This window comes from Hyperolius riggenbachi, chromosome 10 (genome assembly GCF_040937935.1).
Source record: "Hyperolius riggenbachi isolate aHypRig1 chromosome 10, aHypRig1.pri, whole genome shotgun sequence".
In the NCBI taxonomy this organism is placed as follows: domain Eukaryota; kingdom Metazoa; phylum Chordata; class Amphibia; order Anura; family Hyperoliidae; genus Hyperolius; species Hyperolius riggenbachi.
Genome location: NC_090655.1, coordinates 175,493,388 through 175,509,115, shown reverse-complemented (window position 1 = coordinate 175,509,115; position 15,728 = coordinate 175,493,388). Strand labels below are relative to the sequence as shown.

At 45.0% G+C, this 15,728-nt stretch overlaps 1 protein-coding gene across 1 annotated transcript in view; it reads left to right on the top strand.

The window, feature by feature from the left end:
- The window catches only part of TMEM132A (transmembrane protein 132A), a 240,977-nt gene that overhangs the window by 207,213 nt on the left and 18,036 nt on the right, over nt 1–15,728 (top strand). The window contains exon 10 of the mRNA XM_068255296.1: nt 12,722–12,916. Coding sequence (XP_068111397.1) covers nt 12,722–12,916 — 195 coding nt within the window. The remainder of the gene's footprint in view (nt 1–12,721; nt 12,917–15,728) is intronic.

Sequence of the window (15,728 nt, the reverse complement as noted above, 5' to 3'; positions counted from 1 at the left end):
GCCCTGGCATTTTAGGGGCCCAAAACTGGGAGGAGTAGTCTTGAAACCAAATGCCTCAAAATGACTGTTCAGGGGTATAAGCATCTGCAAATTTTGATGACAGGTGGTCTATGAGGGGCCGAATTTTGTGGAACCGGTCATAAGCAGGGTGGCCTCTTAGATGACAGGTTGTATTGGCACTGAAGTGCAGGGAGCGCAGGATGTTCTGAAATCGTGACCTGGACATGGCAGCAGAGAACGTGGGCATGTGATTTATTGGGTGTGTAGACCAATAAGACCGCAATACATTCTTTTTGACTAGACCCATGTTAAGGAGAAGGCCCAAAAAAATGTTAAGTTTGGAAACTTGGAGTGGTTTCCACCGAAAAGGCTGGGCATGGTAGCTTCTCGGATTGGTGGTTGCTGTAAACAATGCAGAATTATCTCCGTGGTCAGCGCACAACCTGTGCGCTGACACTGCAGAAACCCTCCACAAGCGTTTGAATAAAGGAACCCAGCTTTGGTGCAATGCACCTGTAGAGAGGAATTCCCACCGGCAGATGGAGCTGTGGAGTGCAGAGGAATAAACCCTCTGCACTGCCACAGATGCCAGATAAAAATTGTACGAGGTGAAACAATACAGGGCAAGATAGCCCCTCAAGAGAGAGAGTGAGCACAGAGACAGAATGTATGTATTTCCAGCAATCTAGTCGCCACCTGGCGATGGTGAACACACAACAGCGAAGACCAAGTGGGAAAGCAATCGCAAGAATGGCGATTGCTAATAGAGACACAAGACTGAGTAAAGACAGAGCATAGGAAGAATAAAGACAGAAGCAATAACAAACTGTAATTCAACACGGAGGAGCAGACAGGACTAACTACACGCGGTCACCACACGTTAAGCGCAATAGCGACAAAGCGCGTACAAGGCACGGTCACCGCACGTTAAGCGCAACAGCAACAAAGCGTACCAACCCTGACTAACCAATGAAACACGAAAACAAATAGAGAACGAGAATGCTTGCTAATCGGTTGCCTCACCGAGACAACTGCAACCGCTTGTTCCAGACAAGACAGACAGAAGGAGTAACCAGTAGCAACCGCAGCTCTGGCTACACTCCTAGACAGAGTACAGAAGGAACCACCGCCTCTACCGCTAGGGCGGATGCGATCCAGACAGACAGACAGATGGAGCAACCAGTAGCAACCGCTGATCTGGCTTACACTCCGAAGACAGAATACAGAGAGATCCACCGCCTCTAATGCTAGGGCGAATGCGATTTAAACAGACAGAGCGATTCCCTGTCAGACGCCGCTGGCGACAGAACAATCGCAACAAATAAGACAGAACTAGGCAATACAGATAATAAACAACCTGACTACGCTAGCAGGAATGCTAGTGCATTCCCAAGGATAACTACTCTAAGATAATATTAGCAAACAATTAGCAGAGGGCTGAAACTCAAGGTAAGTCTAGCAGGACCAAACCTTTATGACCAGCAAGGAATTCTGGGAGGAAATGGTATTTATACTGCAAGCCTTCAAAGGAAGCAGACAAACAATCTGCATGACAAGTGGATGCAAATCCCTCACCAGAACAGCAACTCTGAAACTTGCAGAGTGAAGACAGGTCTCCTTTCCAGGGATCTGCAGCATCCAGACCTGAAAAATGGTCAAAAAGTTGCCTGCCTGTGCAGACAGCAGAGCAGATTGTTACAGTTGCGTATTGTGTGGCATAACGGTTGGTCTCAGCCACAATTAAGTCGTAGAGATTCACGGTGCAGAACAGATGAAAAAAGTCTAGGGCCAATCCTAGATTATCTGTCTACACCTGGACACCAGACTGGGCGATAAAAAGGGGCAGTACGGGTGCGGCGGAACCAGGGGATTGCCAATTGGGATTTGCCAGCACCTCTGGGAGACTATGGGTAGTACGGGCCCGTTTTGCTGTTGGCTGCATCTCGGGTCTTAATGCACGTGCCACCGAACCAGTTTCTACTACCATGCTGGTGCTCGCCACTTCACCAAGGTCTTCATTAGTACTGGTGCTAGGTCTAGGAGATGCTACGCTGCTGGTGCATGCCAAGAAAACTCGGATCAGCGTTAGCACCACTCTGCTGCCCTTGAGTCTGATCCTGCGGTCTAGTGACATGGGGTGTGGTATGCCTGGCTCTAGCCGGGACCTCAACCTCGTCATTGCTATTGGTCAGAGAGCCACTGCTGTTCACTGGTTCGTATTCTGACCCTGATGATTTGTCGGATGAGGCTTCCCAATCGCACTCACCCCACTGGGCCAGAATCTCGGCAGCCTCTTCAGCGGAATACCCCTTTTTGCCATGGTGGACTGCTAAATTTAGGGGGTATTCCTCTGAGACTACCCAGGAAAAAGAGCACCTACCTAGCAAAAGGGAGTACTTGTGAAGTAGAAAGCTGTGGTCACTGAGTTTTGATTAAAAAAAAAAAATCAAAACTGATCTTTACAGCGCCACAGTTATTGTACAGTGTTTTTTGCAAGACAAGACAAGACAAATAACATTTATATTGCGCTTTTCTCCTTGCGGACTCAAAGCGCCAGTGCAGTGATCAGAAAAAAAAATTCTGTCACTGCAGTGGGGCAGGTGAGGGTTTGGCCGGGGATCAGAAGCTCGCAGGGGGCAGATTAGGGCCTGATCTGATTGATAGGAGTGCTAGCGGTGACAGGAGGTGATTGATGGGTGTCTCAGGGGGTGATTAGAGGGGAGAATAGATGCAATTAATGCACTGGGGAGATGATCGGAAGGTGGTCTGAGGGGGAGCTAAGGGTTTGGCCGAGTGATCAGGAGCCCACACGGGGCAAATTAGGGCCTGATCTGATGGTTAGGTGTGCTACGGGGTGACAGGAGGTGATTGATTGCTGTCTCAAGGTGTGATTAGAGGGGGGAATAGATGCAATCAATGCACTGAGGAGGTGATTAGGGGGGTCTAAGGGCGATCTGAGGGTGTGGGCGGTGATTGGGTGCCCGCAAGGGGCAGATGAGAGTCTGATCTGATGGGTATGATGGGTAGCAGTGACAGATGGTGACAGGGGGTGATTGATGGGTGATTAGAGGGGAGAACAGATGTAAATAATGCGCTAGGGAGGTGATCAGGGGGGTCTGAGTGCGATCTGAGGGTGTGGGCGGGTGTTTGGGTGCCCGCAAGGGGCAAATTAGGGTCTGATCAGATGGGTAGCAGTGGCAGGGGATGATGGGGTGATTGATAAGTGATCAGGGTGTGCCTAGAGGGGAGAATAGATGCAATCTCGGTAACGCTTAAAAACAAGAAGAGAATCGAGAGCCCAATATGGTGCAGTATTGTCAGGTAAAATGAAGCGTTCAATACAATTTTATGTGTATATACTCACAAACACGGGTTACCCATAGGCAACCACTTAAAATACAGGTGGGGAGCATTAGGACCTGACCCCACTCAGGTTAAGAAGTCGCTCTCTGTAGATAGTAGATGGGGATGCACCCCTCCACCCAGGGTGGACTAGATTACATTTGTGGAGTTGAATAAATTATTTGTCAATTCTGTTTTATCGAGACTCGAGTGAGTTTTCTTTTTTGTAAGAGGGAGGTAAGTCCACCCTAACATCCCCCTCTGCTTTTAAACGGTTTTTAAAACGTTTTACTCTACTCTGGCGCCTCTGTATACCGAGCTTTTGCTAATCTCGGTAACAACACCCCAGTCTTTTGCTTTACCGAAACGTGGTGTGAGGAAACGCGGAAAAGCCGCCGCTAGTACTCAAAGTAAGGCGGCTGATTCCGCGTTCAACATGCCAGCTAGCGCGCAGTCGGAGCGCGGAGAAACCGCCGCATGTCCAGACAACAGGGCGGCGGATTCCGCGTCCGACGCGGCAGGTAGCACGCATAGGCCTACTCTTGTCAGTAATGCTGAATGCGGAGAAAACGCCGCACGCACGGACAGCGGTGCGGCGGATTCCGCATTCAACACAGCAGGAACATTGCAACACATGTCTGGTGTGGCTGGGACTGATAGTCCATACTGGTTCAGGAGGACGCGCGCGCGTGCGCAGAGAGGCAGGGCCTTTATGACAGTCAGAAGGGAGTCAGCTGACCATGCCGGTCAGCTGACAATTTCAGCAACTTCCATTGGTCCAGCACTTAGGGGAGGCGCTAGAGAGCACTGGTGTATATATACTGGGTGCTGGTAATTTCTCTGGTGTCTGGCATTGCGATCACTACGTGGTAGCACTCAGACCTTGTCAGTATCTGTGTTGATTAGACAGTTTTGTAGGTGTTGATGATCACGGAGCTCACACCTTGACCTAGGAATTGTATTATTATCTGTGTTATTATCTAGACCAGTTTCCAAGGTGTTGATGGCCAAGGAACTCACACCTTAGTCTAGGAATTCTGTACCATCTGTATCATTATTATTGTCTAGTCTAGTTCCTGGAGTGTTGAGAATCTAGGAGCTCACACTCAAGCTTAGGCATTGTTGATTATCTGTTACCTTCTGTTTTCCTGACCATTCTTCTGATCTCTGATTCTGTACCTTAGTTATTCTGATACTCTGTTGCCAATCTCTGCTAGTCTTTGGATTCTGTCCCTGTATACTGTCTCTGTACTTTATCTGTCCGTGTGTTAACGACCTGGCCTGTCCGACCTCGAGAACTCTCTCTCCTGTTAAGAGATAGTTTGCAGATCTGTCAGTGACACTTCCTCATTGGTGTCACTCACGTTCTGTCCTTCCCACTCTCAGCCTAGCTCCGCCCCTTGGGGAGCTTTAGACCTGTGGAAGGAATCTGATCTCAAGCAATATCTCCCACTGTTTAACACCCTTCTCTCGGGTGCTCTACTCAAAGTATTACTGTTGCACCAAACACTCTTATCACTCAGGTGTCCAGAGGTTAGAGATATATCTGATTATCGGTGATACTGCAGATCATCAATAATCGGGTATATATCTGTATTCTCGGTGATACTGCAGATCACCGGTAATCAGACCCTCTCGGTGTTACACCGATCGTTACACGTGGCTTCATGACGACATCCCCGAGAGTGCCCTCCAGCTCCCAGGCTTCAGCCTCATCCGAGCAGACCGTGACAGCACCCTCTCTGGGAAAAAGAAAGGGGGCGGCATCTGCTTCTACATCAGCTCTGTCTGGTGCCCAAACACCTCGGTCCTGGCCAAGAAATGAAGACCAGAACTTGAACTCCTCCTCATCAATTGCAGGCCAATCTACTCGCCCAGGGAGTCCTCCTCCTGCATCCTCGTGGGCGTGTATATCCATCCTGATGCAGAGGCAAATGCTGCCCTGCGTGATCTTAGTGATCGCATCATGCAGTGGGAGATGGCCCTGATCACATCATGCAGTGGGAGACGGCCCTCCCGGACTCGATGCTCATTATCTTGGGGGATTTCAACAAGGCCAACCTCCGTAATGAACTGCCCCACTTCCATCAGCACATTACCTGCCCCACCAGGAATGCCAACACCCTCGACCATTGCTACACGGTCCTGAAAGAGGCATACAAAGCGACACCGTGGGCAGCACTGGGCTCATCTGACCACTGCATCATCCACCTGATACCTACTTACAAAAGGCGCCTGGAAACCTCAAAACCTGTCACCAAATCCTTCAAAGTGTGGTCAAGTGAGGCTAAACTACAACTTCAGGACTGCTTTGACGGCACAGACTGGAAGGCTCTGGAATCGCATAACCTGGACGAGTGGGCAGACAACGTATCCTCGTACATTGGCTTCTGTGAGAATTCCTGCATCCCTACAAAATCCTTCAAACTATATCCAAACGATAAACCGTGGTTCTCAAAAAGACTACGACAACTGCGACGCAGCAAAGAAGCCGCACACAAGTCCGGCAACCAGGAGGACTACAAGAGGGCAAGAAATGACCTAAACAGGGCACTGAGGTCCGCAAAGAAGGACTACGCGGAAAAGCTGGAACAAAATCTCTCCTCAAACAACTCACGAGCTGTATGGAAAGGGCTTAAGGCTGCCACCAACTACAAGCCTTCCCCTCAGCATGCTACACCCAGCAATGAGCTTGCAGAGAGTCTCGGTAACTTCTACTGCAGATTTGAGAACCAGCCAACACCTGCAGGACTCCCACAGCCGCCTGCACAATCCTCTGACATTGACGCCCTAACTCGCCCCCACCGTCAGTGAGAGAGGCGGATGTGCTGAAACACTTGCTAAGACTAAATGCTAGGAAAGCCTCTGGTCCGGACGGAGTGTCACCAGCCTGCCTGAAAACTTGCACTCGTCAGCTTGCTCCCACCCTCTCTTCCATCTTCACGAGGTCCCTCCAGGGAGGCAAAGTACCCACGTGCTTCAAGAGGTCCGCCATTATCCCTGTCCCCAAAAAGCAGGGAATCCTCGACCTCAACAACTTCAGGCCAGTGGCACTTACATTCGTGATCATGAAAGCTTTTGAAAGCATGGTGCTCCCCCTCCTTAAGCACTCCACAGAGGGACTGCTAGACCCACACCAGTTCGCATACAGAGCGAACAGGTCCACTGACGATGCCATTAACATCTGCTTGGAGCTCGTCTATGATCACCTGGACAGACCAGACTCCTACGCCAGGATCCTCCTACTGGACTTCAGCACAGCATTCAATACCATCAGCCCCAAAATACTGTAAGATAATCTTGCCGCGATAGGAGTCCATCCAACCCTACGCCTGTGGATCACAGACTTCCTCTCCAACAGATCCCAGGTTGTTAGTTACATAGTTCCATAGTTATTTTGGTTGAAAAAAGACATACGTCCATCGAGTTCAACCAGTTAGGCTGGGCACTATCTCCTCACAACCTAGGATCACCAACACAGGAGTCCCACAAGGCTGCGTCCTGTCGCAGTTTCTGCTCTCTCTATGTACGAACAACTGCAAATCCACATCATACTCTGTAAAAGTAATCAAATTCGCTGACGACACGACCATTGTCGGTCTCATCACCAATAACGATGAGAAGGAGTACCGCCACCAGGCCGAAGGCGTCTGTCACTGGTGCAGAGACAACGGATTGGTCATAAATACAGCGAAAAATGGGGAGATGATTGTTGATTTCAGGAGATGCGCCTCCACCCCGCCACCAATCTGCATCGATGGCAAGGAGGTGGAAAGAGTCCCCAGCGTCCGCCTTCTGGGCACAACCATCTCCAATGACCTGAGGTGGAAGGCCAACACTGCCTCCACACAGAGGAAAGCCCAACAGAGACTTTTCTTTATCCGCCAACTAAAAAAGTTTGGTATGGCCCAAAAACTTCTTACAAACTTCTACTCCGCTACAATCGAATCTGTCCTATGCTCTTCCATCCTGGTTTGGTACACCGGCTCCTCTGCCAGCGACAGACTCAAACTGCAGAGGGTCATCAGATCAGCGGAGAGGATCATCGGGAGATCCCTTCCCTCACTGGACCTCCTTTACCACTCCAGGCTACACTCCAGAGCTTTAAAGATCACCAACGATCCCTCTCAACCAGGCCACCGCTTCTTTAGTCAGCTCCCCTCCAGCCGGAGGCTCCGGTTCCGGTACATCTTCACCAAGACCTCAAGGCATAAAAACAGTTTCTTTCCCTCGGCTGTCAACATTCTGAACTCTCTCCACGTAACTACCCATCCCCACACCACAACACCATGTCTGCACTGAGGCACTCTGCACGTGGATAGACGACGCCCTAGCTCAAGCTGACTCTTTTGGGTGTTTCTTTGTGTTATAACTTATGCTACATTGTCTTTCTCTGCATCTGGTATAGTGTTCTGTTCCTTTCTGACTGCTTGACTTGTCCTGTATCTGTACCTATATCCTGTATCAGTACCCTGTACGTGCCAAGACCAATTCCGGGCACGACCCAGTCGTGCTTGGCGATAATAAAGATTCTGATTCTGAATCAATGCACTTTGGAGGTGATTGGGGGGGTCTGAGGGCGATCTGAAGGTGTGGGAGGGTGATTGGGTGCCAGCAAGGGGCAAATGAGGGTCTGATCTGATGGGTATGATGGGTAGCAGTGACAGATGGTGACAGGGGGTGATTAGAAGGGAGAACAGATGTAAATAATGCACTGGGGAGGTGATCAGGGGGGGGGGTCTGAGGGTGTGGGCGGATGTTTGGGTGACCGCAAGGGGCAGATTAGGGTCTGATCTGATGGGTAGCAGTGACAGGTGGTGACAGGGTGTGACGGGGTGATTGATAGGTGATCAGGGTGTGATTAGAGGGGAGAATAGATGCAAGCAATGCACTGGCGAGATGATCAGGGGGGTCTGAGGGCGATCTGAGGGTGTGGGCGGGGGATTGGGTGCCCGCAAGGGGCAGATTAGGGTCTGATCTGATGGGTGGCAGTGACAGGTGGTGACAGGGGGTGATGGATGGGTGATTGACAGGTGACCAGCGGGTGATTACAGGGGAGAATAGATGTATACAGTACACAGGGGGAGTCTGGGGAGGATCTGAGGGTGTGGGGGTGATCAGGAGCCCCCAGGGGGCAGTTTAGGACCTAATCTAAAATATAGCGTTGACAGATGGTGATTGGGTGCAAACAGTGGTCTGAGGGGGTGATCGGGGGGGGGGGGGGCTGAGGGGTGCTGTGGGTGATCAGGGAGGCAGGGGGACAGGATCAGTGTGTGTGTCTACATACACAGCTGCCTCCTCCCTTGGTGGTTCCTCAATCACTGGGACCACCAGGGGAGGAGGCAGCCTGTATAATACACTTTGTATACATTACAAAGTGTTATATATACTTTTGCAGGAGAGATCGGGCTGTTTACAACCCGCCGACGAGTTGACGTTGCGGGTGGGCGGAGCCTAATGCCGGCGGATGCGCGCGATCCCCTGCTAATTAGTCCCCCACGTGCCGCCGCCGATCAGCGTTATGCGGTTCTGGGGGTGCCGCTTTGCCGCCGCCTATTGGTAGTGGGTGGTCGGCAAGTGGTTAAAGAACAACTATTAAAGAAACTGTTTTTTCTGTAAGCCCCACATACCTATAGAGCTTTTAGCCAGCAACACTAAAATGCTTTTTAGAAGTCTCTCAGCACAGCCTGTGTTTACCAGCTGTTTTGTAACAGTTTTATGTCGGCATCAGGGTAAGGGGGAGGCAGATCTGAACTGTAACCTGGCTGTAAACTGTTTATACTGCATGCCAGAGAGAGACACACAGACAGGAACACAGAGCTTAAGCTGATTATTTATACATACATTTGAAGCTATATTTCTGCTTTCTATCATTCTGAACAGATTCCAGTCACAGTATTAGAGCCAGTGAAGATTGTTTCTGTATGTTGGATGTGCTGGGCACAGTCCTCCATAGTAATGCTCACAGTGAGAACTGCTCTCTGTAAATATCATTTTCTTCATAGAAAATATGAAATAAAAGCCTTTGTATTGCTATTTGCTAGTTATTACTGGAAATGTATGTGTCATTTATTATTAATATTATGTATTATTATTATTGATTTATAAAGCGCCAACATATTCCGTGGTGCTGTACAAAGTAAGAAACAAACATGGGGTACATAATACAGACAATGGCGTACACTAATATACAAGATACATAATTAGTGACAAAATACAAAAAATGATACAGCATACAGAATACAAAATACAGAATTGGTAATGACAGTGATAAAAGTATCATGATGAATAAAATGTATAATGATTTCCAAGACACAAAAGGGGGAGAGAGCCCTGCCATTGCGAGCTTACAATCTAAAGGGAATGGGGGGAAACAAGAGGAGGGGTAGTATACGATAAAATATATTTTATTTTAGTTATTTTAGTTAACTTTGATAGTTGTCCTTTAACGTTGTATTGTTTTTCATTTGATGGATGGATGTCTATGTTTTACTATGTTTGCCATTTTTAGCCAGCCTTATTGCATTGGGAGTATTGGTCCAATTTTGCTTTTGTCATCATGTATTGGTAATCTTCTTGTAATAGTATGTTGAGATTCTGTCTAACCCAGTGGTGTCAAACTCCAATGCAAAGTGGGCCGAAATTGTACACTGTGACCTAGTCGCCGGCGAACCTCAATGTCTACTGGCCATCTTCCTCCCTTAGAAAGTTCCCAGGTGTCTTATGGCCCCCCTCCAACCCATAAACAGTTCCCTGGGGTTCCGAAACCGGACGCAAATCGATTGATCGATAGATTTGATAGAATCCGTTTCCGATCTATTCCATAGAATAGATCGATGGCTGAAATCAACCAGATGGGCCTCTTTATACATATTAAAACAAATGAACTGTTTAAATAAACAGGAGAGATAGTCAAATAACATGTGTGGGTTTAATGTACAATAGAAGCTATTTACATTAAAGCTATAATACATTATATATACATGAAAGTGGATAAATTGTGTAATTTTTTTTCCACTTTTTTCCTTATTTTCCTTTTAAAATACATAGAAAATAAGGTAATTAATAAAAACAAATATCAGCCACAAAAAAGCCTAATTTGTCCCAAATAAAACAACAAATAGATCATTTAGTTGTGATCATTATTTATAAAGTTATTGCCAAAGTAATCAGAGCTGAGCTGAACTGTGAAAATGACCAGGGTAGGAAAGTGGTTAATCACTGCTCAGATGAGCTGGTCCAAAAACCTGTTGGTTCTGTCAGTTTTCTACTACCTACTGTAGGTGACAGCATCATATGAGAAAAGTACATTTTAGCACATTAAGTTTCCATGTAATTTTATGATTTTCGTGACAGTGGTCCTTCAAAGGGAAAAAAAAACTGTGATCCTAAAGTGGTTAGAGATACCCTGAGTACTGATTAACATAGGAGAAAAACAATTTATGGCTCATTTTACTGTGGAAGAAACTTCCTTTTTTATTTCTATGTGTTTACGTGTATTTTAAATTTTACACTTTTTCACGATAGTGGTCCTTTAAAAACAAAAACAATTTTCACATTTTAGCGCTCCTCCCATTCATTCAGCGATAACTTTATTGTTACTTATCACACTGAAATGATATATATATATATATATATATATATATATATATATATATATATATATATATATATATATATATATATATATATATAGTTTTTTTTGCCACAAATTAGGCTTTCTTTGGGTTGTACTTTTTGCTAAGAATTCTTTTATTTTATATGCATTGTAAAGGGAATAAGAGAAAAAGGGAAAAAAATCATTATTTCTCAGTTTTCAGCCTTTCTAGTTTTAAAATAAAATGTGATTCAATGCATAAAACCCACATCTTTTATTTGCCCAATTGTCCCGGTTATTACTACGTTTAAATTGTGTCCCTAGTACAATGTATGGCGATATTTTATCTGGAAATAAAGGTGTATTTTTTCAGTTTAGGGATTTTTAATACTATATCACTTATTACGGGACTTTATTTGCAAAATTAACAGTAATATATCCTCATGGCATACATATTATATAAAAAAGTCCCTCCTAAGGTAACTATTTATGTAAATAATGTTTTTTTTAAATGATGCAATTTTTTCTAATTGTTTCTATTTTTTTTTAATAACACTTTAATTAGTGTATTATTTTGGTAACTACATGGCAGGGGTGGAAGGGGTTAACAAATAATAAAATAAAAAACTAAAATACATAAAATAAATAATAAAATAAACTAATAATAATTCTATTCAGCTTATATGTAAAGTTGAATTATGGTGTAATTGGATGTATTTTTACTTTTTGGCCACAAGATAGTGCTGCTGAAATCGTGTTCTAGTAATAGAAACACGAAGACGTTGGGTGTTTTTTGACTGTGAGCTTGCATAATCCTCGCTGCAAGCTCTTGGAAGTCACAGGCATGGTGATCAGGGTTGGGAACTGCTGATTCTCTTATTCCAATCACAGAAGGGGGGGGGGGGGGGATTGCAACGGTAAGACGAACGGAAATGGCATAGAGATGGCAACGCGGCGGTAAGTAAACAGTAAGCATATCTACGCCCCTGATCTGCACGTGAATTATACAGAGGCGTAGATATGTGTACCAAACTCCTGAAGTAGTTAAGCTGTTGCAATTTTTTTTTTCATTTTATACTTTCCCCAGGACATACACTTTGTATATCACTTAACCTCCTTGCCGGTTATCCCGAGCTCAGCTCGGGGTAACCTGCGCAGGAGGATTTCTCAGGCCCCGCTGGGCCGATTTGCATAATTTTTTTTCCTACACGCAGCTAGCACTTTGCTAGCTGCGTGTAGTACGCGATCGTCGCCGCTACCCGCCGCGCCGCCCCCCCCCCCCATGCCCCAGACCCCTGCGCAGCCTGGCCAATCAGAGCCAGGCAGCGCTGAGGGGCGGTTCGGGATTCCCTGCGACGTCCATGGCGACCGGGGAAGCCCTGCAGGAAATCACGTTCTCAACGGGATTTCCTGCATACTCTGATCGCCGAAGGCGATTGGAGTGGGTGGGGGGATGCGGCTATCATGTAGCGAGCCCTGGGCTCGCTACATGATTTAAAAAATAAATAAATAAAAAATGCGGCGCTGCCTCCTTGCCGGATTTTTTAGACCGGCAAGGAGGTTAATCTAATGCAACATTTATTCTTTCTATATGGTTGAGACTGACATAAAATCTGAATTATAGTTAGACTGCTTCTTTTTGATGTTGTACCAGTTTTAAGGGTTTCATTAATACAATTAATTGTATATCATAAGAAAATTGATTATTAGATATGCACATTTTTATGTAATTTATTTTCGAAAAAAACTAATTTATCAATGCGTATCACTTTTTGTTTATAGGTACGATCTCCTCTGTCCCACTCCATACTTGGAGAGCAGACAATCTTCGTCTCTTCAGAAACTGTCTCTATTCTGGAACTCCATTCACATTTGTTTTGGGGTATAAATCTTAATGTCAGCCCATATGCTACCAGGCTTTCTGGAGTTTTTACAGTTCTCGTTCAATCCCAAGAGAACGCAATGATTCCAAAACAGGTAAACCAATGAGAGATTAAACATGCATCAAATACAGATTATTGTATGGGGCTTGAAGCATGGTTTTACATTGCATCTAACCAATGGCAAACAGCAGCAGCAGTTTAAGAAAGTGTAATTCATGGAGGTATAAAAAGGGAAATAAAAACATGAGATAGTAAAATATTGTGTATAAAGTATGTGTGAGGCAAACTTTGGAGTACGGAATACAGTTTTTCCACCACACTACAAGAGAAGATTAAGAAAAGCAAAGTAAATTAAAAAAGGTAACTAAATAAAATAAGAAGTTTTAAATCCGGATGATACCATTTATTGGCTAACTAAAAATGAATAAAAATAAGCAAGCTTTCGGCCTTGCAGCCTTCGTCGGGCTTATATCCTGTTAGTTTGCAAACTGGTGGTACAGACAGCTTTATACATGCAACATCAAAAGGGAAAACAGATATTTTTTTTCAAGCATAAATACATGTCATTAAGATGTCTTAATTCAAACAGACCATCTAAATGGGGGTTAGAGGTTATTAGCTAAGATAAGGATCCTTGTTTACTCCCTGCTCACAGACCTGGGATTAGGATTGACCCAGAGGTATAGTAAATTCTTAGTTCACAAGTTCAGCTTGAATGGCTGAGAAAGTTCAAATATCATCATTCTCATACCAATATAAGAAGTTGTTGTCCTTATTCAAACCATTCTGCACAGCTTTGAACCAATTTATATATTTTGTTTCTGCTATTAATCGATCATTTGACGTTTTGAAGCCACCCTTCAGGGCAGTGACACAAAGATCATCCATGCTGTGTCCGTTGGACCGAAAGTGTGTAGCAACTGGGAGTCCAGATTTGGTATCATTAATAGTGTGCCTGTGTCCATTCAGAAGGTGTGAAAGGTCTCCCTTGCCAAGAAGGGTTAGACAAACTGGGCTTATCTATCCTGAAAAAAAAAAAAAAGATTTAGAGGCGACTGAAATAACACGTATACATACATCCAACAGCAATATAAAACCTTTGCAGACAGTGGCGTAGTAATAGGGGGTGTAGACTGCATCAGGGGCCCATTAGGGGCCCTCCTCTATCTATCTTATTAGCTTTTAATTGGTGCTATGCTGGTAATAACCATCTCTATATGTGCATCGAATATGGGTAATCCTTAACTGTTTCTTTGATTACACCTCCCTGACACTGAAATTGTCTTTGATAGGTTTTGGACTTCATATCAATAGAGTGCATGGGGCCCCATGTACAACTTGCACTGGGGCCTCAAGCTCCTCAGCTACGCCACTGTTTGCAGATTAATATTTTATTCTTAACACCACAGGAATTAGGTATGGCAAATTTTACATTTAAAAGGAGCATTGACGCTTTTCTTAGGCCCGGTTCACATTAGTGTTTGGAGCCAAAAGTATCCGGTGAGCGGATCCAGTCTCCGCTCCACCGGATCCGGATGGCTCTGTCCGCGGCCCGGTTCACATAGTGAAAACGGATCTGATCAATGATTGAATGGATCCGTTTTTACTCAGCAAATACATACCTAGTCTTCAGTAGCAGCCGGCGGTAGAGGCTTCCTCTTCATCCGCTGAGACTACACACAGTCTCATGACGTGGAAGAAGACGGAAGCATCTATCGCCGGCTGCTACAGAAGATTAGGTATGTATAAACCCTCCCGCAACCACCCGCCCGGCTGCTGCACCCTCCCTCACCCTCCCATCGCTCATGTTCACGTCGGCCCATGCCTCCATCCCCCGTGGTTCCGTTTTTTTTAGTCCGGATCCGTTTCGCTGGGCAGAACGGTCCGGAAAATTAGGGCCTGCAACAATTTTTAGATCCGGGGACCGGAACGTATCCGTACCAACGGACGCATGTGAATGGATCCATAGATTAACATTGGATCCTTTCACATCCGTTCCGTTTGTACAGTATACATTCCGTTTACATTCCGGGAAAAAACGCTAATGTGAACCGGGCCTTACTTTGAAGGACATCCGCAGCAATAGCTAGTAAATGACACTTTGGACCAGTGAGGTAGATCATTTTTACCCTTGTGGCTATACCTTCCTAAGGATTAAGATACGGCGAGGCTCAAGAGTTTGAGCTATATCAGTTTGTTTTAGATGAGTGAGTAAGCAGTAGTCCAATTACACTGCATCATTGATTTTGCCGCATATCCTTCATCGTCACATAAAAACTGTGTATGGGATTTTTCTTTGAATTAATTTAACTACACCATGTTTTAAATTATTATGCAAATTTTATTTTCTCTGATTTTCCTAAATAATCAATGAAAGTGGCAGTCAGCCTAATTTTTGAGTCATTGACCATTAGAATATAATTTCAATGTTACTGAACAAACGTCCTAATGATTTGAAAACATTTTATAGGTTTTAAAGAACTGAAATAGCTTTTGATTTCAGTAAATATAACCTCCTAATGCTGCAAACTCAACAAGTGACCATTTTCCATCAAAAATATCTTCACATGTGAAGGTACATATTAACATAAGACCACTTATTTGATAGCGGCTTCACAATTCTTGCATCCATTAAACATGTGAGTTTTTTGAGAGTTTCTGCTTGAATTTCTTTGTAGGATGTCAAAATAGCCACTCATAGATCTGTAGCTTGAGGATGCTCCAATTCTCATAGTAGCCAATAATACAGATGTAATCCTTGCAACATGAGATTTATTCATTGCAACATTGTCATGCATGAAGATGATTTTGTCATGGAAAGCATGGTTCTTCTTTTTGTACCATGGAAGAAAGTCTGAAACCTCACATACTTTTTTTGAGGTCATTTTTATACCTTCAAGGGCCCT